Below are 24,642 nucleotides of genomic sequence, written 5' to 3'. Positions count from 1 at the left end.
GGCCTCGGCACTGACACCTGGGGGTGTTTTTTTTTTTATTTTTTTATTTTTTATTTGAAGACTAGATTATAAGGGTAGCAGAATTCTGCTTCTTTAAGTTGAGGAATGTGTCAAAAATACAAATGATGAAAAAAATCAAGGGGTTGTGAATTTGGGGAAGAGATCCATGCTTTTATAGCTATGCTTGTTTAGACCATGATTTTCACAGGTCTTGCTCAAACCAATGTCTCGTCCTCAGCTCATACATAATGCTGCAGCCAGGATATCATCTTAGGTCAGCTTAGTCTGGGCCCTAGCTATAAAGCTGATTTTGTGGCCCCTTACCAACTTGACAATAACCTGAAAATCTCAAGCAGGGGACTCCGGACTTTTCCATGGTCTAGATTCAAAGCTGACTGAGCATTTGCTTTTGGAGCTCATAGGTTGTTGAAGAACCTGCCCCACAGAACAAGGCATAACCAAAGCAAAATTATGTTTGGAAGACTGTTCTAGACTGGCTTCTACGTATTTTATTTAGTCTTTTATTAATTTTAGTCCTTGTATCTTTGTTTGTGCATATAGGCCTATATTTTTTAATTTCTTTTTTTTATGTGATTTTATGTGATTTTATGTAATTTTTCCATTCTTCATTAGTTTATGTAATACACTAAAAAGTAAAAACAGCTGTTAGATGTGTCAGGCCTATATAAAAAATGAATTGTTATCATCATCATCATCATCATCAATATTATTAGTTACACTACCACCAAAATTACAATCAATGCATAACTAATCAACCGTGAGTCAAAATAATACACCACAGTCTTATCATGAAACCCACCAAGACATCAAAAGTTTGAAACACACACACACACACACACACACACACACACACACACACTAATACAAACAAAAATTGAACTGAATAATTTTTAAGTATAATAATAATGGAACTGAATAATTTTAAGTATAATAAACTATGCAAACATAGGCTATTCACAGCAATAACCAGCAACAAAAACTGACTGGATATTTATATAAAAAATATTGTCTGTTAGCAACTTCAATTAATATTTTCAAACAAAGATTTCAAACTAGATTCCTCTAGTTTGCTACCTTTAAAGACCTCTGTGTGTAGTTTTAGATGGTATGAGGTGACATTAATACCTCTGACAGTCTTGTTTACACTAGCGAAAGGATATGAGATAAAAATGAAAGTGGTTAAAGAAGGTAAGGAGAAAACTATCCATACTAGGACATGCCCTGTCTCCACACACTGCATATCTTTGCTGAGTAATAACACACTGTAGCCATTACAGTCGCTAATAAACACTAAACACCAAAACGCTGGCTGTCATGTTTACTAACTTTGTTTTATTACTCAACAGAACCACGAGAAAACAAAATTGAGGCATTGGAGTGCTAGAGGAGTGCTAGATACTTATCAAAGATGCCAAACCTTATGCAAGTGACTCGAGATTGAAGTGACATTTAAATAAGTTATTAGACAATAAAAACAAACAAACAAACAAACAACCATGTAACAGTAAACAGTTTGTTTTGGGCGGATTAAGGGGGCGATAAGCTGTTACAAACTAATCATTCCCTGTTTATGCAACTTAACATTAAATGTTATATCAGCTGGAATACCACTCAGTTTCAGCCCTTTGGTTTACGACAGAGCAGTTAATATTCAATGGACAATCACTATGACAATAAACGTGGTTCTCCAAATGAACAAAACCCTCATGGACTGAAGACTAAAGGCAGTGATGTCATCAAGCCTGGAGCTGGGCCATATAGACATTAACTCAACAAGAGATTTGCTCATGGTCATACATAGTGAGTGGCATGTCCTGGGCCACCGGAGTGACATATGAACTCTTACTTTGAGTTGAATTCTCCTTCAAGACAAGCTGGCTGAGTGAATGCCCGGTATAAACTCAACTTTGTCGATCAATAAAGCTGCTCCCCCTCGGTGTTTGGAGCATAAAAAACGCACTCCCCGTATGACTAGGACATCTCTACCGCTGCGTAAACACCTGTTGTCACACTCCAGTCGAGCAAACCTAATGCTCTTATGTGTAAGAGAATTAAACATTTAATGTCCGGCAGCAAAATGGAAACCATCCTCGACAAAGCGACACATAAACCCGGGCAAAGTTAATTCTTGACAGCGCCGCTTGCTTAAATGAACAGAGTCGTATCTTCAAACGCACGAAATTCACTAAATCTGAGCTGACTAATCGGTAAAAAAAAAAAAAAAAAAAATGTCGTCCGCTTTATCAGTGTTTACTAGGAAAGTGACACATGAACAAGCTCGGATGAGTCAACCTTACCTGGGAATTCAACTCCTTGATAAGCCCCGGTGAACAAGATTGCTTCGTCGGGGTGGCAAGCAGCTATCTCCTCGGTTCACTTTACACATACTTCATTTTGTTTTTCTCTAAGTGTTACTTTCACCAAACTCACTCGGTAGCTCTATGAGTATTCTTCTGTAAAAAGTTTGTTTTTTCCCCCCGTTGTTTTAAACGAAGCACTTCAGTCTGTATCCTGCTCCATGATAACTGACCGACAACGACACACAACACACACCACACACGAGCGTTTAAATTAGCCAAGCTAGCTACTAGCACCATCCACGGGCGAGCTAAAGCATAGCAAAGGCAAAGCGCAAGCGTGCCATCTACTGTTAGCAAACCGGCTAACGTTACATCTCCCTGTGAGGAAAAATATCATTCAACACAACTAAAATTATGCTACGCCTCAAGCTCAAAGTGTCAGAGTCCAGGCGGTGTACTGAATCTGGTGTTTATTAACTTTCTGTAAGTTATCTAAAAAACAAATCGAGCACAGAACGTATGTTTCCATGACAACGGAGTAACTTAAGGGTCGTTAGAGGGGCCAAGCATCACCAAGTTCGCGGAAGTCGTCAATTTGTCGGTTGTAACGTCACCATTTGTGTTTACCTCAGACTGTCGGCACAGGAAAAGTAACTATTTTGAGCAGAAAAATGTTAAAGAACTGGGGCACATGGCTCGGTTTAGACCACGGGAATGATGGAGTTACACAGCAAGGCGACTCTGTTGATGGTAATGACACCAACAGTCATGAAATGAACAAAAAGCCTGCTGCCGATGGCAGTGAGCAGACCACTGTGCAGTCCCCTCCACTTGTTCAGAAAGCAAAGGGTTTCGGTGGTAAGTTCACTCTCAAGTGATAAACTTCACAAGATACACATCTCCTTATATACATACATGTAGTAAAGGTGTTAGCTTTTAATATCGATCATCGTTTATGTCTGATAACTTAATCCTCCTATTATCTTTGGGGTGACCCCAATCAGTGTTTAACGTCGCTAAATACACGATTAACACTGTTTTTTGTTGCTTCACATATAATGACTTTTCCTAATTTAATGGGGACAACTGGGTAAACATGGAATTAACATAGTGATTTGTTTTAGTGATCTGTACACACTTTGTACGCATGTGTTTTTGGGGGATCGATTTGACCCCCAGCCTGTTTTAGCTGTATGAAATCAATAAGGAATACCAACACTTTACACACATTTGCTTTAGCCGTTTAGGATGACACTGAGGAACTATAACATGCCATTTATAATGATCAAAAAACTTCCCCCTGCTTTATGGCCCTCACCTAACATAACCTCAGCTGTAGTAGAGAGAGAAACAGTGATAGTTAATGTGACATTTGAAGGGAAAACATGATTCCCACAAGAACTTTGATGGATAAGGAGAGAGTTAGGGTTATGTTTTATTTAAAGGGCTAGAAACATAAAGTACCTGATACATAAACTGTAAACCTTAATTTTCTGGAGGTTTAACATACTGGGATCAAATTGACCCCATCTGATAAAAAAATAAGGGTAAATCTGAAGGTACTAGGAGGGTTTGCGAGGCGGGTAAAGGTACTGTTAGCCAACTAAAAGACGAGTACATTTACTCTCAAGTTTGCCTCTCTACAGGTTACATTTACAATTTTGCCAGCAGTGCCTCTAAGAAACTATCTGAGTCCCTTGCTGAGACAGCACAAACCATCAAGAAAAGTGTGGAAGAGGGAAAGATCGATGGCATCATTGATAAGGTGAATATGACTTCATCAGTCTTGTTGTTATGATTCGTGATTTCCCATTCTTCACATTAAAACATGTCTTCCTCTCTCAGACCATTTTGGGTGATTTTCAGAAGGAGCAAGAAAAGTTTGTTCAGGAGAAAAATGCAAAAAAGACAGGTGAGTATGAGATTTGTTTTCAAGCATAGACTAGCTGTGATTTAACTCTTGCACATGTCGGTTCTGTTAGAATATATTTAAACATGATATTCCTTACAGTCTAAATCAAGACAATGCTTTGTGCCAAAATATAAAAACATCTAGAAAGTAGTCTAGTGCATTTACCTCAGTCCAATACAGCCCAGATTTTATTCTTGTTGTTAGATGCTGCTGTGCCACCATGGGTTGGTTATAATGAAGAGGAGACCATCCAGCAACAGATTTTAGCTCTCTCAGCGGTGAATATCCACAATAATAGTCCACACAATTGTCAGCTAATATAGAAAACAGTTTGTTATGCTTCAGTACCGTACCCTGCTTTGCTTCTTGAACAGGACAAACGCAATTTTTTACGAGATCCCCCTGCTGGGGTGCAGTTTCACTTTGACTTTGAACAAATGTACCCAATCGCCATGGTGATGTTGGAGGAAGATGAACTCCTCAGGAGGATGCGGTTTCATCTAGTACCAAAACAGTGAGAATGCTTTGTCACTGAAATATCAATGTGTCATATTGGTCCATCATTATTACTGTGTAAGAGTACTTCTATGGAGAAAAATATTGTAGGTATGTATGGTTACTGTCTATAGTTTTATCGTACCATGAAGACGACTGCATACCATTGTGTCATTCTCAGGGTAAAGGAGGAAGTCTTCTGGAAGAATTACTTCTACCGTGTGTCCTTGATAAAACAGTCAGCTCAGCTCACAGCTCTGGCAGCCCAACAGGCTGCTGAGAGGAGGGAGGGGGAGAAAAATACACCCAGTCCTGCAGATGCACATCAAACAGGTATTATCTGCTTCCTAGTATAAAAATAGATGGGGTCTGTTTCTGACCATGTTAATATGTCTCTGTCAGTGACTGAAATGAATTCAGGTCACAGCTTATCAAACACAAAACTACAGATCAGCCACTGAGATCAAGATAGAGGGACAGATGTTCTGTATGAACCAAAGAGCGAGTTCATTTTGAGCACTTTCTGCTGTTTGCCTCTGTTATGTTTTTTATAACTATGATTTAGTGACATAATCTTATGGTGCTATTTCAAAAACAGTTGTAGCACAACAAATTGTGGAAGAAGTCCACAGAGTTGTAATTGAAAAATATGACATTGTTTTGTCATTTCATGCTTCATGTTTTCATTTCACACTTAAAAGATGTCACAATAAATTTGCAGAAGCAGTTCCATGGAAAACTCCCCCTACCGTCATCAATGCCAAATCTAAGCCCAGTGAGGTAAGACACCTGATCCTCCTTTATCTAAAAATCCAATTTGACTACAACATTCTCTGTTGATTGCAAAACCAGAGATTTTGCAACAAACAAATGGCCTTAGTTACAATCTGACCTCTTTCGTTTCTGTTATGAAAGGATGAAGATGGGATCTCCACGAGCCCAAGCGTGTCTGAATTTGTCAGCGATGCCTTTGACTCCTGTAAGATAAACAAGGAGGATCTGCGTAAAGAAATGGAGCAACTGGTTCTGGACAAGAGAGGAAATCCTCACACACAGGAGGGTAAGTTGTAGAGCTGTCAGCCACATCTGGTTGTTGAACCAGGTTACCATTTCTACACAGAGGTTATTAAATGAGTGACATCCTCGGGGTTTTTCAGATGAGACCCCAGACTGGGAGAGGGAGTTGCAGCTGGAACTTCAGGAGTATGAGGTGGTGGCTGACAGCGAGAACCATGATGACAGCTGGGACAAGGAGATCGAGGAGCTGCTGCAGGAGGACAGCTGAGTACCTCTGTTACATACAGACTCCTCCAGCCTTAACTTAAAAAAAAAAAGACCAGAAACAACTCCTGCCAACAGCCTTCATGTACCTACTATAATAATATGTTGTATTCATGGTCTAATATTTGAAGACCTTCCAAGCATGGTCAAAAATCTTAAAGAAAAATGCCATTGAATATTCAAATATGATAATCCTGTGCCTCAAAACAGATGAAGATTCATTAGTAGATATTCAGTGTTGCCTTTTGGATTGAAAAGGAGAGGAGAAAATGTCCTGTACTCTGAATCTTTGATGTGGTGCTGATGCACAGCTCTGTAGAACTCGACAGTGAATGCCCCAGATGATTTTCTGAGCAGCATATGTCTGGCACAAGTGCACCAGTCCAGAAAAAACAGTGTATAGCTTTAGAAATGCTGTAACCTGTCCACTGAAAATGAAACAGCTTCAAACTATGCACACGTATGAAATGACAGACCAGAGGCTTTGATGTCCATTTCTTGCTCTGCTGCAGCTTCTGCAGGAATAATGTGAATACTGAATCAAGTGACATTTCCTTAAGTTGCTACCTAGATTTCTTGTAATCTGACCAGTACAGCAACTGTTGGAAAATGTATCCTGTTACTGAGCCAACTATGTTTTACAGATGCAAATGATGCACTGGCTGATGTGTTGAAACTCTCTGAAGGCCTTTTCAGATAGCACGCTTCAAATTCTGTAGACTGGTTATTATAGATTGTAATATACAGCCTATACGTACAATGGACCAAAGGGACTTAGGCCATATGTGTTTTGTCAAATATGATAAACCAGGAGACTGAATTAACTTAGATTTTAACATAGTATTTTTCCACATGTTGTCAATGTTGATATTATAATGTTTGGGGACATTTCAGTCCACACCAGCTTTGCCTTTTTCTTGTATGTACCAGAATTTATATAAGAATTAAGAATTTATACAACAATCCATTTATACGTAACTGTATACACAAAGTGCATTGTATTGTGTGAAGATTTGATTAAACTGATATTTATCACTCAGTAAATGATAATGTGTGTCTAGATGTTGTTTACTTACAGGTTGTTGTGGCTGGACATAATGTATCACAGACAATCCTTTCCCTTTAAGATAGCTTTCTGTGTACTCAGGGTTATTCAAGGTTCGGTCTAGTTCAAAAATACATTTAAAATGCAATGATACACATTGCCGTTGTCAGTGTGTAACAACGCATTCACACACATCCGCTCTTTTCATTGCTATACTTTCATACAGGGGGCAGTATGTTGTTTTGAAGTGTGACAGGACAATGAAGAATAGCAGGAAACAGTTTTTTTTTCTTTACAAAATAACACAAACCAGTAACTGAGCCCATGTGTTGGATGAACATGAAGTACAGCAGAGAACAAAAGGAAAACTGGCCACTCAGGAAGTCTTTGACAGGAAAACATGCCTGTTTGCCTTTATCCATCTAATTGTTTTATTTTGTTGCATGGAAATGTCTCAGGCATCGTAACAGTAAGCTAAACAAAATGTTATGCTCTGGTAAACACTTGACTCTACTCAGGTTACACACTGCTTGTAATGTTTTTATACTATATATTTAACAATGCACACAGTATAGAGTAGTGTAGATTCTATCATTCACACTTGCGAGATGCACAGAAGAAACCATAGATAAAAATGTTTCTTTGAAGTTATACAAAAGAATCAATAATTTAATACTTCTTTTGTTTCAAATGCCAAACAATCAAATTAATTACAAAAGGGAAAGAAAACAATTCAATTATTTTGAGAAAATCTATTTCAAACTCTTGAGGCCAACAACAATACCACTATAAAACAGACAAACTGTGCAAGATGATTCAAATAAAATACAGATAGAATGCCAAATAATGATGCATTTGCTCAGTGGTGTGTCCAAAGCATTTTATCAAACGTGTGTTTGTAACAAGGATATTAAAAAAAAGTGTATATGTACTATTCTGAGTAGGTGGAACCAGTAGTTGCAGTTCAAGTCAAAGTAGTTAAAAAATAATAATAATGCACTGTTACCATTTCAAACACTATTGCTATTTGACCCTCATGTGTTTACTTTTTCAGCGTTCATCCCAGAGTTTTTTGCAAGTCACAGTAATTAATAAGTGAAGAGTTCACAAGTCATTTGTGGTTGTCACTGGCCAACTGTCATCTTGGGCTATTTGTATTCTGCGGCCAACACTTTTGAATGGACAGAGCAACGGCAAAAAATAACAAATTGCGTAGACATAGGGGTAAGATTTAGCTAACTATTATAAAGCCTAGTCCTTTGGTAAATGTGAGTAAGTCTTGAATTGGCATTTGCAACAAGAATTTCAAGTAATGTTATTTAACAATTGCAGCAAAGTGACTACCTCTGGGTGATAAACAGGCCACCCATCTGATTTGCACCGAGTTATAACAAAGTAAGCGGGAAAACACTGATTTATATGCCCCCGCTTTAACCCGTCTTTCAGTAATTTCTTAGATTACACTGTCAGCATTACACTTAAATCCATAATGCATGTGTGTAAACTACAGGCACAGTATTACACAAGGATGGCTCAAATTTACTGAGATGAAGCTGATTTGATGTGACTGGGATATTATTATAAATTTCTGTGACAGTTTCAAAGTAGTAAAAAAAAGTGAAGTTCAACAATTGGTACACCTGCAATGCAATACCATTTAAATGCAGTGGAAAAAGGGGGGTTGGTAATAGATTGTCTCACATTAAGTTTTGAAAATCCTGGAGAATAAGGCATTTATTGTAAACGTGATGAGGGCCTTGGGAACCAATCAGTTGAATGGATACGCTACACTTCGGAGCCAGCTTGGACACACTCCTGTAAACTGACTCATTATATTTAATAGACCTTTTACTGTTTTCAAGTCAGTTCATTTTTACTGTGGATTCCAGTGCATTAAAAACTACAGTGGCTAAATTTGAAATTCCAAAATTGTGCTTAAAACTACACGCTCCACCTTTAAATCTTGATAATCAATGCAGTCTTCAGTGCAATGTGAAAGGAACAAAGGCAAGAAGAAACATAACTCTTTGGTTTGTTGATGTAATACTTTTGACGTCCCTTTACAGAATAGCCTATGCCATTTAGTTTTGGTCAGAACACGTTTGAAATTCTGGATTAGTCCAGAAATCATGAATCTAGTTCACAGAATATATCAGCTGAGCTTTGGTCAAACCCAAAGCAAACAGCTCTCTGAATACAGTACCTTGGTATAGACCAGGAAACAGCAGAAAAACTCACTGTGCTGGGTTTCCTCCCTGTTAACAGCTGTTGTCATCTTACTCTTGGCGTGGATATGTTAAGTAATAAAACAAAACAAAACAAAACAAACAAACCAAACCAAACCACAGATAAATAACTCCATAGGAAATTACCCAAACAGTGCTACATTTTGAATTTCAGAAAAGAAGTAGAAAAGAAAGGCAGAGTTGTGGAACACAGATGCACAGGAACATCATTTGTGTGGGATTGTGTGCGCTCGAGGGTTGGGTTTGGAGTCGGTATAGGCTACATACAGCAGAGTAGCTGGCAGATGAGGGAGTATGTGGCAAAGAGATGATGAAGACCATGTTTATGTCAGGCCAATTTCCTCCAGCACGCTGCGTGGGGTCTCTGCTTCCTGCGGAGGAGAAGAGGAAGCACAGCTGCAGTCAGGGGAAAAAGCTGTCATTATTCAATGAGCTACACAACACACAGATTACAAGAGACTCTCGAATGCTTCAACTGTGCACTCACATGGCCTGAAACACCACTTTTTAACTACCGCAACATCACTACTGCCTTAATAGTACAGATGGGAGGGTTTCACTGACATTAACAACCATTCATTTGCATAAAGATGATGTCAATCCACAAAACTGCTGGCTTTATGCAACTACGTCCCTTAGTTAACCCTAAAAACTATGATGCAATACTAAATTAATATTTTAGAAATTTAACATTGCTATAGAATTGAAAAATTCAGAGCGTGACACAAAAACAAGACAGATGACCTTGATTGTATGTCTATATCACATTGGCCGAATGCTACTAACCAATTATTTGACAAATATTACCTTTAATTTCCAAAATATAATTGGTTTAATGTGTATAGAGTGGCTATGGATGATAACATAAGCAAATAAATGATGATCAGATCACATAAATACACAATAAAGCATCAGGGCTGTTGAAATGCAGCCTCATAGCTCTTTGCTTTATGTTGATTTTCTTAAAAAACAGATTAGCAAGAAAGAGAAGCACTTACTTTGGCATCCTAAAACAAGGTTCAGCACAAAGTAAAGAGAGGAGTTGCATCAGACCAGTGCAGACAAAAAAACAAAAAACAAAATAAAAACAAAAACAAAAACAAACAAACCCATCGTTGTCTTAATGGGAAGAGAAGACAATTCACCTCTGCATAGTTATTGATTAACTTTCACTTCATTTTCAGCGTGCAACTCATTTTCAGGGCAACAGTGTAATGGCCCTTTTCCATTAGTATCTACTCGGCTCGACTCGGCTCGACTCTACTCGACTCTACTCGCCTCGACACGACACAGGCACTACCACCTAATGGAAAAGCTCTTAAACCGAGTAGAGTCGAGCCGAGTCGAGCTGAGTAGGTACTACTGGAAAAGGGGCATAAGTCAGACCTTGAAACAAGGGCTACGCGTTATTCAGTTCAATTACAGCCTGTCACTCCTGGAGAATACTTAGCAGGGATAAATGCTTCAAGAATCCCTTGTCATCTTCTGTGTAAGCTAACAACTTCATCCTCAAAAGAAAATGAAGATAAACACAATTCAGTTGTGAGGTTATCAAATTTGTTTTCCATACATCCCTTTTGACAAATTAATCTGGCTTTGAAGAAAACAGTTCCAGTAAAAACATCTTGCACAGTCAGTCAGAAGATTTACTCTTGGGAAATTACTCAAGTCAGGCATTACATATGGAAAAAACAACAACAACAATAAAAAACAGACATACAAACAACCTGATTATATTAAAGAGAGACACTTGATGTGCGTAATTGTCAAAAACAAAAACAAAAAAAAAACAAAAACATTTTAACAATTTATTGATTTATTATAAATCCTCAATTGATCATGATGAAGACCTATTAATTAGCGTCTTGTTTTATTAGTCAGCAACAGCCTTGGAACAATTGCATTTACCATCAACAAAAAAAAAAAAAAAACATTTTAAGGACTTAACTCAGAGTGCATTTATTAGAGCTACATATATTTAGAAGCTACTGATTTCAACTTTCACTTCTTCTCCATCATTGACATACAGTATAAAGCCAAAGGAGCAATAACTATTGGTTAATTAGTGCAAATAGCAAAACTACATATATATATTTTTTAATATTAATCTCACTGCTTACCTTGAAAGTGGACTTTTCTCTACATACAGTAGTTAAATACAAAATCATCAGGGTCTATAAATAATTTAAAAGATTTAAAAATAACCAGCTCAACTTATTAATGGAAATTGTTCAAAATGACAGTAGCTATTAAGTCTTTTAGCCCATAATATAGCCTGAAGAGTGGTTGGTTTGGATTTTTCTGTTAATGTCACAAACTCTGAAATAACTGCAAGGACAATTAAACAAAACCATTGAATACACATGTTCTGGAGTGAGAAGATACATACAAAATTGACAATGGAAACCCACAGGACACGTGACAAGTGAAGGGAAGACGTGACTTCTCTCAAAATGTATAGCATTTGCTTCTGTCCTGTGGCTGATTTAAAGTGAACTCAGTGAAAGAAAAACAATTCCAAAACCAATGAGGGAAGCAAGCAAAATATATAATATAAAATTCAAGGGAATGAACACTTCTTGGACACAATCAAATATTCATCAGCCTGGAATCTCTGTTTATGTGGAACGAAAATAAGATTTAGCTGGTCATACTTTTTTACATGACCTGTGCTATAAACACATGTATTTGTTTCTCTAAAAAAATATTTTTCAACCAGAAAGGATGCTGTAATGGTACATCTGTTACAGTCACACATGTTCTGTAACTGCACTACCAACTGTGCAAAAGGGGGCAGACTTCTCCCACATATTTTTAGTCACAATAGCTCAGATGAACAGAGCAAGTAATGTGGATTTTTGTGGATATCCATCACAACAAGCTTAGTCATAACTATCTTAGTCCTACACTTAAAGCCAGTAGTTTGCAATCACATGCCATCCTGACCCAATGGTATGCAGGTGTTCACTCCAACAAAACACTAAGGGAGCTGATTTCTCCAATTTACAAAACGTCAACCACAAGAAGGGTAAATAAATCAATGGAATCAGCTGCTGGGTTCAAGTGCTGGCTTGGAAAAAAGTCTGTGTGGTCTTGGGTTACAATGGCACATGATGGAAAACCACTGCTGTACAGTTAGACAATAAATAGAGGTGTTCAACTGTGATGGACCCAACAGTGAAATGGACCAGTGGGCATGTAACAATATAAAGCCATAAAATATGTCATGACACAGTAACAGTCACAATATACATGTTGGTGCTGAGAAATCAGAGTAGCAGCTATAATCTTGCACAGTTGAGTGGATCATAAATTTCACAAATCATGAATGGATGGACTTTGATTCTGCAGCAGCAGGACACTGGCCCTTTTTATCCTTATAGGTATGCTGAAGAAGTTATTCATTGTTTAGATTTCAATTTACAGCCAATATTGCACCAAAACTGTGTCATGAACATCATATAGTTAACTGAATAGTGAGCCAAGCATATTGTTACACCGCCAAACCAATGACAATGTGATGCAGGTGCTTAAAGGGCAGAAAGAAAGGTGCCAGGCACTGAGGAGCTCAGCATGCAGGGTGGATAGCAGCAGCAGCAGCAGCAGCAGCAGCGATGGCAGCCAGTCAGTACACAGGCACATTAAAGTACTCATGACGGGGCTGGGGGAGAGAAATGCACACAGCTTAGAAAACACTACAGCATTGAGTCAGAATAGCCACTTACTTCAGAGGACGTGCAAAAGACAGAGCAGCAGACAAAGTATTATTGTGGCATTGCTGAACTACCCTGACTACTGTTTCCCCCCGTTCTGTTGTATTTGTCCTTTAATTCTGGGTGAGTGGGCATGAACAGCTGGAAACTCACAGCTATGGAAACGGTATGCACAACATCAGTGTTTATGCTCACTGCTTTAGTAAGTCAGAGTGTGTTTATCTAAGCACGGTTTAGCAATGCTGTGACTGTTTACCCCAAATGCCATTTTGGGATTCAACCTGGAATAAAATCATGACAAAGATTTGGTAGTGTGGACAATGCCAATGAAATGTTACACATAAAAGAAAAACAAGGAGAAAGACACAGTAGGACAGGCTTTGTTTTCAATACAAACATCTAGTGTCAGCTGTAGAGAAACTGTTACTATTGAGGAGAGACCAGGAACAAATAGCAAACTATATAGGGTCTTGATGAGTAGGGACTGAGACAGACAGACTGATAAGTAAAAGGACTAATTCTGACTAGTGGGCTCTAGTGGCACAGGAGGCCTAAAATCCACAGACACAGAGTATTCACCTCATTGGGCCTAATTCTGGAAAAGACCAGAGGATTCAGAGGCCATATTTGGGACCAGCACACCTGTGAGGCAAACATTTTATAAGGACAAAATGAGCAGAAGGATGCACCACTGGTCAACTGAGAATCTCTCTTCAACCTACAGTACCTACACATCTACAGTATGTGCTCAGGTTAACCACCACAATAAATAGGCCCTCTATTTAAGGTCAAGACTCTTCAATCTATGCCTGATCTCTTGGAAATCCTATGAGGCACCATCACTCCTGCAGGATATCTGTTTGCTTGCACTAAAATAATGACCAGCTCCTCAGAAATGTTTCATTAAAGGATTATTAAAATAGTTTCATCCAAATCCCCTGTGGTATGCCTTCCATGTAATTATTGCACCATGCACTATTAATACCTTAAAGCCCAAAGCACTAATTCCAAAAGCACCCCCAACTCAAGCCCCGTATTATTTTCACACAGCAATTCCTTTGTGTCCACTAACCGCTATGAAAGTTACGCTAGAGTTTGTGAAAGAGGACAATGTATATTTGTCCCTCGCTATGAAATTGGGGCAGAGTTTGCTCATTTGTTCCTCTGTTCATTTGTCATGCAAACATCTTAGATATCCCTGATTGGAAAGTTGGGCTATTTAGCGTGATTGCCAAAATACACTAGGAATTAAACTGTTTGTTCAATGATGTGTCATTCACAGTATCTCAGTCGCCAGTGTTTGGATTTTGGCACAACATGGAGAAATGATGCATCTCACCACTGCATTCCAGCATATTCAAATTAACAATGATTGGCCTGATTACAAAATTGCTTTAATAAGGATGAAGGTTTGTGCTATTCTGTGTAAACAACTACAGTATATAGCTGAATGGATATCCTTCTGTCTCTCATTTCTGATTTGAGAACAAAAATATCTCTCACAGTATTCATCAAAAAAGACAGCAGTCTGCTTTCACCAAAACACTCAAAAGCAATTTCATTAGTTAGGCTACTGCTGCCTCCATACCTTGGTACACTACACATCAACAGCAAACAGTTGTCTTAAAATGATCATTTTAGGTCAAATGACACCATATACATTACTTGGGGGAATCAAGATCAGCGAGTAAAATTCATAATGTAAAACTGTGTTATTCCAAAATCCTTTTCAAAAACACAGGAACTACATCAACAATCTAAACAACTTCATTCAGTGCTGTTAGTAAAACCATAGTTCATAATTCAGAAAGACAGGCTAGTCTTCACACAGGCAGCATAACTTTTTCATTTTCGTATGCAAAGAGGTTTGAACTGTTTGACATATTGTGAAGGTACAATTCGAATTCAGTGCAACTTACAAAGAAGAAAACATCTTATGCATGAAGTGGCAAATAGTATGAATTCTTATGTAATAAAATGCTGAAATAGTTTTGCAAAGTTAAGATTAATGCAAACAACTTCAACCTACTTCATACGGTAAAATGTTTGATTATGCTACCTGTTGGTGAAATTGAGTGTATTCAGACATGACCTAAACAATCCAGTTTGGAGTCATGTCTGGTCATGACCCATAAGATGTCATCTATTTTCCACTCAGTATTATGAGACAGACACGTTGACAGACGTACATGCAGTTAAAAGTACACGGCACGCAGTGGAAACCCATGCTGACTGACTGCATCAGTCTAGTATTTACCCAATGCCCAGATGGAGGCATGGACTCTAGGCCCTTTACAAGATCTCTTCATTTGGCAAACTTCCCCAGTCTTCACTCTGGCTCTATGAATACAGAATTGAGCCAATCAGAGACCTCTCTATTTCACTGCAGCTAAATGTGGAATCAGCACTCAAAATCTTGTGGCTCCGACTTAATTCTTCCAACGTGAGAATATTACAAAAATGGCACAAAAAGCTGTTTACAACAAACTGAAATGAGGCCAGGAATAAATTAACATTGAACTTTACAAAGAATGCTAACTTTAAGAACTTTATACAACCATTTAAAGATCAGAGCACATCCTGTAAAGTACAGCTCACTCACGGTCCTGCAGAAAGTAAATCACTGAGGTGCTGCATAATTATCCTCAGAGAATGTAGTCTTGCCCGGGCGTCAGGGCGTCACACTGCTAATGGCTATGAGCCATATTCTGATTTCTTCATGCTCCAAACCTTTACTGCACATGTTACTGCATACTTCAGGTTACTTTGTATTCCCATTTGGAAACAGGCACAATTTTATAATGGGCTGTCCAAACCTTGCACATTTTTATCGTCAAAATGTCCATCCTTTAAATGGTCAAAATATTTTTTTTCTAGTTTTTCACAGTGGCAAAAGAATTTGATGACAAATATGATAATTTACCCTGTATGACTCAAGCCTACACTTTGATAAAAACCTTACATAATGGCAATTATTTTTCATTGTAAAATCTGTCAAAATGCTTGAAGAAATGACTAAGCTAACACATTTCTGTTAATACATAAAAAATCCAGTGAAATCAACCGGACTGGAATGATATAAGTAATTTTGCAAAATGAAAAAAACAAAACAAACAAACCTTAAAAACCTTGAACCTTGAAAAAGATTTAAAAACTGATTCTGAATTGGACACAATAAAATCAGGATTCAAAGGAGAAGTTTTTTTTATCCAGCCCTAATTAAGTATAAGAGCAAGCGTTTTTTGGGTCAAGAAAAATTTGATTTGTGCCTAATACTGAAAATGTAACATGATTTTTGGCCACCTTGCATGATGGTCAATTGAGGCTACTGTTGGAAAAACTGCTATCTGCCTTTGCTATGATGGCTTTTTGACTGTATGACTGCTGAATATCATTGCAAAATGGGAAGCCTAGAAAGAAGGCCTAGCTCTATGTTTCTGAGGGGCTGACACAAAAACATAACATGTTTTATGTTTTGTTTCTGCTGTCAAACTCCAAAAATACATGATCAAACAACAATAGATAGCAAAGCCACATATACTGCTACAAGCTGTTTTTTCAAACAATGTCAGGTGTTTAAAGGTGGACTTTTCCTTCAATGCATGTGCAGTTCATATTAGCTTTCTCAACTGGATGTTAATGATGTCAGCAGTGTCCTCATTTTGGTTCCCAGAACTCAGAAGGAGTGGCTTTTCAGCTCACTAATTGACTAAATGTTGAGCAAACAAAGCCAGCTGAACCCATCAGCCTGCTAAACCAATGTGAAATGCAAAACCACACTGGTGAAAGACCTTTGCAGATTTTGCCCTGCACATATTTAATGTTCAAACCGATCCTCTCAAATCTCATTTGACACAAAGGTTAAAATTGTTTATATTGTTGCTCTGATTCTCTATAAAAATGCTATTTCACACAGTTTTAGCAAACCTAACATTTATGATTTCACTCTCTCTTGATATATAGCATTTCATGAGACTGGGTCCATGTTCCACTGAAATGTGTCCAAGTGGATGCATGAAGAATCAGAACGGTAATAGAAATACTGACATGGGTATACATCAACATAGCGAAAGCAAGTAAAACCACAAGTGCATGAGAGAGAACTGCTTTTGCATTATGGCTGGACGACAACAGCTGTTAAGCTGCAACCAGTGTGTGTCAGTGTACAGCTGAAGAGAGCACTTATGGTCAGAATCATAGCTGCAGTGACAATGTGGTTTTGCTATGATAATTACGCTCCCTCTGTGTGTAATGCTCATTTAGGCCAGAATTGTTTGTGTGGTCTCAGCCATGCAGACAATGAGGCTTTGTTTCTGCATTGCAAGTCTTTCTCCCTTTATTTCAGTCATCAACAAAATCCTAAAAGATTTTTAAGCATGTATGAATAAATGAAGTGAAAAACACTTAATTCAATAAACCGTGCATGCTTAGTTTAATCATTAATTAGGAACTTGAACAACTCTTTCAATGTAATAATCTAGAGAATTTAGAATCTAATCTGTGAGATCATGATGAACTGTGGCTTGCTTGTGTTTCATTTACAGTGAAATAACTCACACACTGAATGAGTTCACATTACATTTACATTATCAATCCAAAGCCCATGACCGAATCAGCACCTGTGTTTAAGCAGCTACCTTTTCCCACTACCCAATACATTTGCTATGCACAGACAAGTGACAATTCAAGGGAGAAACCAAAATGAAGTATCTCAGAAAGGTGCTGGGCCACCACGAGCCACCAGAACAACTTCAGTGTGCCTTGGCATAGATTCTACGAGTCTCTGGAAGAGATCTGTATATTATTATAGGTTATTATAGTAGGGTTGCAGCGCATAAACCCCTGATTAAACTGAAGCACTGAAGCTGTGTCTGTAGCCGCACTGTTGTGTTACCACAAGAACGTAAACCTGGGCAGAACAAACCCCTCTCTTGTATCTGACTATCAGAGACACCAGCGATCTTCATTAATATAGACTGTACTGCCTTACAGTTTGAGTAATTAAATACTTGGGAGCCTCAAATTACATTTACCTAAGAATTTAGGAAACTGCCATTGAGATTTGCTACCTACTGTGACTTTTCATTACCTTCTCGTAAGTCTACCTGATATCCAGTGCGGTCATAGGAGAGGCTCAAATGGGCAATGCTGAAGGTTTGATTCTGAGCACAGCATTGTTATAAACATTCTTGCCATTTGAAACAGTTGTAGACTCTTTATGAAAGGTTTAAAAGATGCAAATTAATGTTGCCTGTGCTATAAAATATTTTTTAGACATGGTGGTAATGGCATGTTATTGGTTAGTGTCTACGATTATAGCTACATGATTTAATGGATTATTTGAGACATGAGGGTTGCGATATGAGAGAGAACAACAAACCAGTAACTTCAAAATCTGTATTAATGTTGCTGGGATGCTGTTTCTGCTGGCCTTGTGGTGGTGAGTTTACATCTAAGGCTACTGATCTAATACTACAGCAAGGGTTATTGGGCTTTCCACCAAAGTTACCTGCAAACAGGCGCATCTGAAAGTCTATATTCTGTAAATCACAAGAGTAAAGAATACACAGGCACGGAGAGAAATATGTCAGCTGAAATCAGGCTCAAGATCATGCAAACTAAATGGAAAACAATAAAGGGCTACAAAAACAACAAAAATGAAAATCACAACAAGTGAGGTAAAGAACATTTGCCAAATGTAAAGCCGCATCACTCAACATATCCAATATATCCATGCAGCTCAGATGGAGAAATTAAGATCGGAAAGTAGTATCAAACAACAAAAAGTGTGTGGAAAATGTGGAAAAAGTACACACCAGATATATCAGTAGTCCAAATGGATTACCCTGCACTTAATAAAGCAGTTAGAAAATAACTGGGTTCACTCAGATGGGATGGATACATGCAAACTCTACTGTAGAATCAGTGGTGTACGGACATTGATCACAACTACTCTAGTCACTGTGTTTGGATTTATTTATTGATTTATTTAGGAGCATTACTTTCCAAGTATTTTCCAGGGTCTATACTTTTTTTGAGCAATTGTAAAACATCCCCCTCTAATTTACTTGAGTGAGCAATTTCTAGACTTGAGTTATGAGTGCAATAGGATTTGGCACAAGTCTAGAATTTAGTGATATGATGTAAAAAGGAGCCATTCCTAAATCGTATTCAGCTACTCTACTTTTACTTGAATATTTTTACTGACAAATATTCATCCTCTGACTTGAGTAAAATTTAATAGAAGAAGCAGTGCTGAAGTAGTTCAGAACTCCTTGCACCTCTGTCTGAGCTAATATTTTACATTTACCTGTATCCTGACCTACATCTAGACTCAAGGGAATCAGAAACAAAAAAGTATACACATACTGAAGACTAGAAGCAGATTACTAATTAGGTGGGAGAAAGACAGCAAGACAGCAAAAGAGAGAGAGTCAGAGCGAGATAGAGAGAGCTAAACTGAATCACTCCAGGCTGATTCAGTTATGTGCCTTACCTCCTGCAGCAGGTCAGCCTGCTCAATGGCCTTCAATACATTCTTTTTAGACGTCTCCTGAGCTTCTCCACCCAGCAAGAATTCATCAAGGATGAAGTAGGCCTTTTCAAAGTTAAAAATAATGTCCAACTCACAAACCTGAAAAAAGCAAGAAATTAAATCAAAAGAAAAGAAATAAGACAAAAGAAATAATGCACAATAATGTGGAAGGACAGAATTCTATCATGTCAAGGCTCTATGGTTGGAAAGCATGATTAACAGAATGAATGCACAACATATAAAAGATTAACACAGGGTGAGGAGGAAGCAGGGACGTACACTGCCAAAGTATTTATCCAGCAGCTCCACGTATCTGTGGATGATCTCCAGTGTAATGAGCTCGTTATCCTGGTCCTCTATGGCACAGCAGAAATACAGGCTGGCATATCTGTAAAAGAATGACAAGCTAGCCAACTTCAACTTCCACTCCAAACTAAAACTATTGGTCTAAACTTTCACTGTGAAACTTTAAAGCCATTGTAACACAGGAAGTGTAAGAAGAGCTGACTTTATGCATTTTTACCACTAAGATGGGAGTTCCAAGTGATATATGGTCTCCAAGCTCATTTCAGAAGTGCTGAGAGAGCATTTCTCTGTAATTAAATATTGCTGTTTACAGCATACAGGGTGTTCATTTAAAAGCCAGAAGCCGGATGCATGAGGCTGTATCAGTTCAGCCTCTTTCTGCCATGGTTCTTTATCCTTGATAATCCCTGAGGCACACTTAAGGCATGTGATGATTGGCTAATAATGGAGTCAGTCAGCTGGCTCCTCAGACCTTTGGAGGAATGAAGACACAGATGACTGTTCTGCAGATTTCAAAAGGACAGGCCTAAACTATTGGAACCGGTTCCAATGTTTCCATTATATTCCAAAAAATGACTCTCATGTTTGTTCCCTGTTCTTTCTTTTAACTGTAACAAAAAGCACAATAATCACTTCAGTATTTGTTTTTACTCTCTGTTCCTCCCTTGTCTGGTGGTGATTATATGCCATAGTCTTTGTCGGGAGGGACAATGTGCTCAGTTTTGCTGTCTCCAGCATGGCAGGGAAGCAGCAGTTGTCATGTAGCTAAAGCACGCAGCAGACTAGCAAGCATGTCACACAGAAGTCATGGTTTGTGTGGCTACACCATGAGGTCAAAACTTATGAAACCAATGTGGAAGTCTTGGTTAGAGGCTGTCATAACTCTGTTGCGCTTCACTGGCTGGCTGCAGGACAGAAACTCAAACAGAAACACCCATTTCAAAATAGTTCAACAGGATCATGGCCCTTCTTCTACAGTGCCTTCTTAAAGTATTTGACTACAGGTACCAAACTAACCCAAAGGACAACATATTTCCACATCCTAATATACTGAGTACATTAGCCCAATATATACAATATACAATGTACACAAGGCACTTATAAGAGAGCTTTCAATGCCGGGTTCCTTGCCTCAACCCAGATTACTTACAGTATATCATGTGTTTCTTTCCATGTCATGATGTCACGATTTGCCCCTCACAAGGGACCAGGGGTAGGATGCTGCTAATGTTGCTAAACTTAGCAGTTATAGCCACTAAAATATAGCAGATAAAAATAATGTTTCTATCAGGATGTTCAACTGTGGGAAGCTAAGAAATAATTTTCTGTGGGTTCAGACTGGTCGTCTAATGGAGGACATTTGTTGATTGGTCAGCATGAGGTGCTGTGCTGAGCTGTCTGTGTTTGGGTCAGCAATACCCTGTGTACATCAGTTGGCACATTAACGGATGATCATGACGCAAGAATAATGGTCCTTTTTTGTTGCAGTCTGAGTACACCAACAGTATCTTCATCTCTTTTGTAATCCCCTTAACTTGATTCTGCAACTCAACCATGTCTTGCATGAATGACAGGTCTACGAATTGCCAAGGGAAGTGTGAAAAATGTATTCAACGTGCATTCAACCAGTAAACATTTTGTGCATGAACAAGGGCAGACATTACTCACCTCTTGTATACAATCTTGAGGTCTCGCCACTCTAAAAAGCTGCACATTTTGGGCTTTCGAGCCAGGACTGTCTGCACCAGCTCCCGGGTGATCTTCTTTTTCTCCTTATCAGACAAGGGCACATACCATTTCTGAAGCCTGAGCTTGCCTTGTCGACTGAATAGAAGCATGAACTGCATCTGAAAAAATGAGATGGGACAAAATTGAAGGGGAAATGAATAGCTGTGAAACACAATGAGTGGTGAGGGGAAAGGCACAAATAGAAGTGATCAGGGGCATCTACAGAAAGATGATGAACAGGGACGGTTTTATTAAATGAGTCACACTTGACAAGTTTATAAATAGTTAGGCTTTACTTCTGAACTAAAAAACATCAAGACACATATGAAATCATTTTTTGCTAGTTTAAATTCATGAAACCTTACAAGTACCCAGGATAGTTTCCAGTTTCTCCCATTATACTTCAAAAACGGTATAATGCTGTCAAGGCTATGAGCCATGGGAAATCTCCCAGATAGGACAGAATCCCTCCTGAATTTCATTTGGTCTGATCTCGGTCCAATCTTATTAGAAATGGGAGATAGGGTCCACTGGGGCCCATAGGGATTGTCAGTACTGCCATTATTTCATTGATGCATGAGAAACTTGAACATTTATTAGGCAAAACCACAAAACAGGCTATGCTTACGTTACAGACACTTATCTCTTGATCTACTGAGCACAAGTTTTACCTTTTACTCATGTCATAAAAGGTAACTATTCCTTGATTACTACATTTTCCCTCAAAAGAATATTGATTCCTGCTTTGTATGAAAAGTATTGTTTTGAACATTTTGGCCCACCTGTTGCTCATTCTACCCACTGGAAACATATTGAAAATGTATGCAATGCCATAACATGCCATATGTGTGCACAAGGGTGAAGATGAATATAACATCCACTTGTTGGGTTTTGTGTCAAATGTGCAAAGAGATTGAGCAAAATTCGCTTTGTTACTTATATTCACATTTGGAACAGAGATATAACAGATGATGGTCAGGTAATAAATTGGAAATGAGTAGATAATAATTTAATAACATACTCTAACCAAAATAACTACTAAATTATAACATTATTCACAGATATAGGGTGCTGCCTAGAACATGCCATCAACAGAAAACCCACAGCCTTCCTTGTTTGTTATATTCAGGAAAGCCTACCGACACTTACAATATGTTCACTTTTTTAAAATTTCCTGGTGTGAGATAGTTTTGGACACAACTTGCACACATCATATTAGCCATTACACAGTGTTATTCTGATGAATGACGATTCCTCTCCAAATTTGTCAAATCACCACAGATTTTCCGATATTACAGCAGCAATGATGCGGCAATGAGCAGGAATGATTGTGGAGATCTTAATACTCATGTTATTGTGAAATTGATTCCCGTAGGTGCCTGCTTGAATAATCAATAGTGGATGGAAGGGCTATGCCTCTAAAACAAGATTTGAAAGAGGGAATGGAGATGGGGAATAATATCAGCCAGAGTTTAAACATGATCGACCATGAATTTGGGTTATGTCATGTTGTTGTGGTGTGATTGACCTCCTCTGGCCTCCCATCTCCAACAAATCAATAAACAAATAAACTTTACATGGCATCTGACATGACTATGAAGATATGTAGGCGTCAGGAGACACTGATTCTGTCCAGATAAGTAAACATATAAAATTACCAAGATTAGGGCACAGTTTAATGTGGGATGCAACGACAAAGGGATCGCTGGTTAAGTTGTTTGTGTGTTATCTGCTGCCATGTGCAACTCACCCCTGGCTAAGTTTGCGTATTTTTAGCCCAAGCACCATGCCATTTCACACTCTTTAAGTCTGTGTAGCAGGAATAACAGTTGTTTGACGGCAACAAAACGTCTTTACATGATTTCAGTTCGCTACACACTGACAATGGAAACCAAAGCCAGCGTTATACTGTAATATTACAGCTATATGACGGAAATCATCACCTCACCTATCAACACAGCCCAACGGAAGTAACGTTAACACCGTTATTCAGCGGTTAACGTCAACGTTAGCATGTTAGTAACCGCCGCCTGGTCTGTTTTGAACACGACATTTCAACAATGTCATTTATAAAAAGCTGAAAAAGACACGGTGAAAAGTACTTACCTTCAATAAGCAAACTGTATTCCTCCTCTGAAGAAATTAAATAAGCACCAGCGCTACCCTTAACACAAACAGCCAATTGGCTTCAGGTTTATGATTGGCCAATGAAGCGCGTACAAGGCTTTCCATTGGCTAGTGTATGTCGTTATCCCCGCCTTCCCGACGCTTTAACTTGACATCGCGGATTTGTTTGGTTTTTGCGTCCATCAATCAAATCACACGGCGACGTTTGAGCGCTGTCATGATCAGAGAGGATGGATGGATGGATCTAAAAGGGACAGAAACTACAAGCTGTGTGAGATACAACAGCCATAAATGACTTTTTGTATTAAAGTCAAAAGTCTTAAGAGCAGTAGTCGAGCAAAGGTCAGGGGTAGGACAGCAATGTGGCCCTCTAGTGGAGTGTAGGTAACCTCGTCTTGGCCCATTGACTGTAACCTGCCTAACCTGAAGCTGGCAGGGGTACAAACTATCTGGGGCAGGAGGAAGCTTGCAGCCTGTACTTAAAAATATATGATGCATGACTGCAAAAATAAGAAACAAAAGCAAAGCAACTTTCTTACTGTAAAGAAGTTAAAAATATTCTTGATTCTTCACCAAGAAGACACTAAAACAAAATTGTGTGATTTGTTTGGCCTATCGCTTTTGTGCAGCTATCTGGGCAGTTCACTCAGTCACACAGTCTCTTTCTCTGTCTGATTTTTTTTCTGGTTTTCTCTTTTTTTATATGATATACAGTCGTGCTCATTCACTCACTTCACAGTGCCATCTCATTATGTCATTTACACTGGTGCATTAAGAGAAATTAGTGGATTCTTTGTTGATGGTGTATAAGTGAGACCATTGTTGGTTGTTGACCATCTACATATTGTGGTAAAAGTAAAGAAAACATCGGTCTTAAGGCTCGGTGGTGGTACCATTGGTTGTGGTTTGGGGTGTTTTATGTGGCACCAGTTT

The 24,642-nt window shown here is 38.5% G+C and overlaps 3 protein-coding genes across 15 annotated transcripts in view; 1 reads left to right on the top strand and 2 right to left on the bottom strand.

The window, feature by feature from the left end:
* The window catches only part of shroom2a (shroom family member 2a), a 36,448-nt gene extending 33,740 nt beyond the window's left edge, over window positions 1–2,708 (bottom strand). The window contains exon 1 of one of the 4 annotated variants that reach the window (XM_030049556.1): window positions 2,319–2,708. The gene's annotated coding sequence lies outside the window, so the exon portion shown is untranslated. Of the gene's footprint in view, window positions 1–1,867; window positions 1,987–2,318 lie in introns of those variants that run through there. The other 3 variants (XM_030049559.1, XM_030049560.1, XM_030049558.1) reach the window with 3 other exon arrangements.
* Window positions 2,709–2,889: 181 nt separating this feature from the next.
* On the top strand, window positions 2,890–6,153 carry LOC115357833 (synapse-associated protein 1). The gene is made up of 9 exons (XM_030049561.1): window positions 2,890–3,179; window positions 3,968–4,086; window positions 4,167–4,233; window positions 4,438–4,511; window positions 4,608–4,747; window positions 4,910–5,061; window positions 5,450–5,508; window positions 5,644–5,788; window positions 5,886–6,153. Exons 1-9 carry the CDS (start codon window positions 2,993–2,995, stop codon window positions 6,011–6,013), a joined length of 1,071 nt encoding a protein of 356 aa, XP_029905421.1. The 5' UTR covers window positions 2,890–2,992; the 3' UTR covers window positions 6,014–6,153.
* A 1,284-nt stretch (window positions 6,154–7,437) lies between these two features.
* On the bottom strand, window positions 7,438–23,753 carry LOC115357834 (AP-1 complex subunit sigma-2). 10 transcript variants are annotated; one of them, XM_030049568.1, is made up of 8 exons: window positions 23,689–23,753; window positions 21,523–21,701; window positions 19,828–19,936; window positions 19,510–19,647; window positions 18,523–18,553; window positions 13,593–13,655; window positions 10,299–10,307; window positions 9,579–9,671 (listed from the first exon to the last, which is right to left on the bottom strand). In XM_030049568.1, exons 2-6 carry the CDS (start codon window positions 21,699–21,701, stop codon window positions 13,603–13,605), a joined length of 510 nt encoding a protein of 169 aa, XP_029905428.1. In that variant the 5' UTR covers window positions 23,689–23,753; the 3' UTR covers window positions 9,579–9,671; window positions 10,299–10,307; window positions 13,593–13,602. The 10 variants fall into 10 exon arrangements, with proteins under 10 accessions (XP_029905422.1, XP_029905424.1, XP_029905429.1 ...); XM_030049562.1 differs by lacking the exon at window positions 13,593–13,655 and having other exon boundaries at window positions 7,438–9,671; XM_030049564.1 differs by lacking the exon at window positions 18,523–18,553 and having other exon boundaries at window positions 9,491–9,671.
* Between the last annotated feature and the right edge of the window lie 889 nt (window positions 23,754–24,642).

This window comes from Myripristis murdjan, chromosome 4, assembly GCF_902150065.1.
Source record: "Myripristis murdjan chromosome 4, fMyrMur1.1, whole genome shotgun sequence".
Classification (NCBI taxonomy): Eukaryota; Metazoa; Chordata; class Actinopteri; order Holocentriformes; family Holocentridae; genus Myripristis; species Myripristis murdjan.
This window is presented reverse-complemented; position numbering and strand designations above follow the sequence as displayed.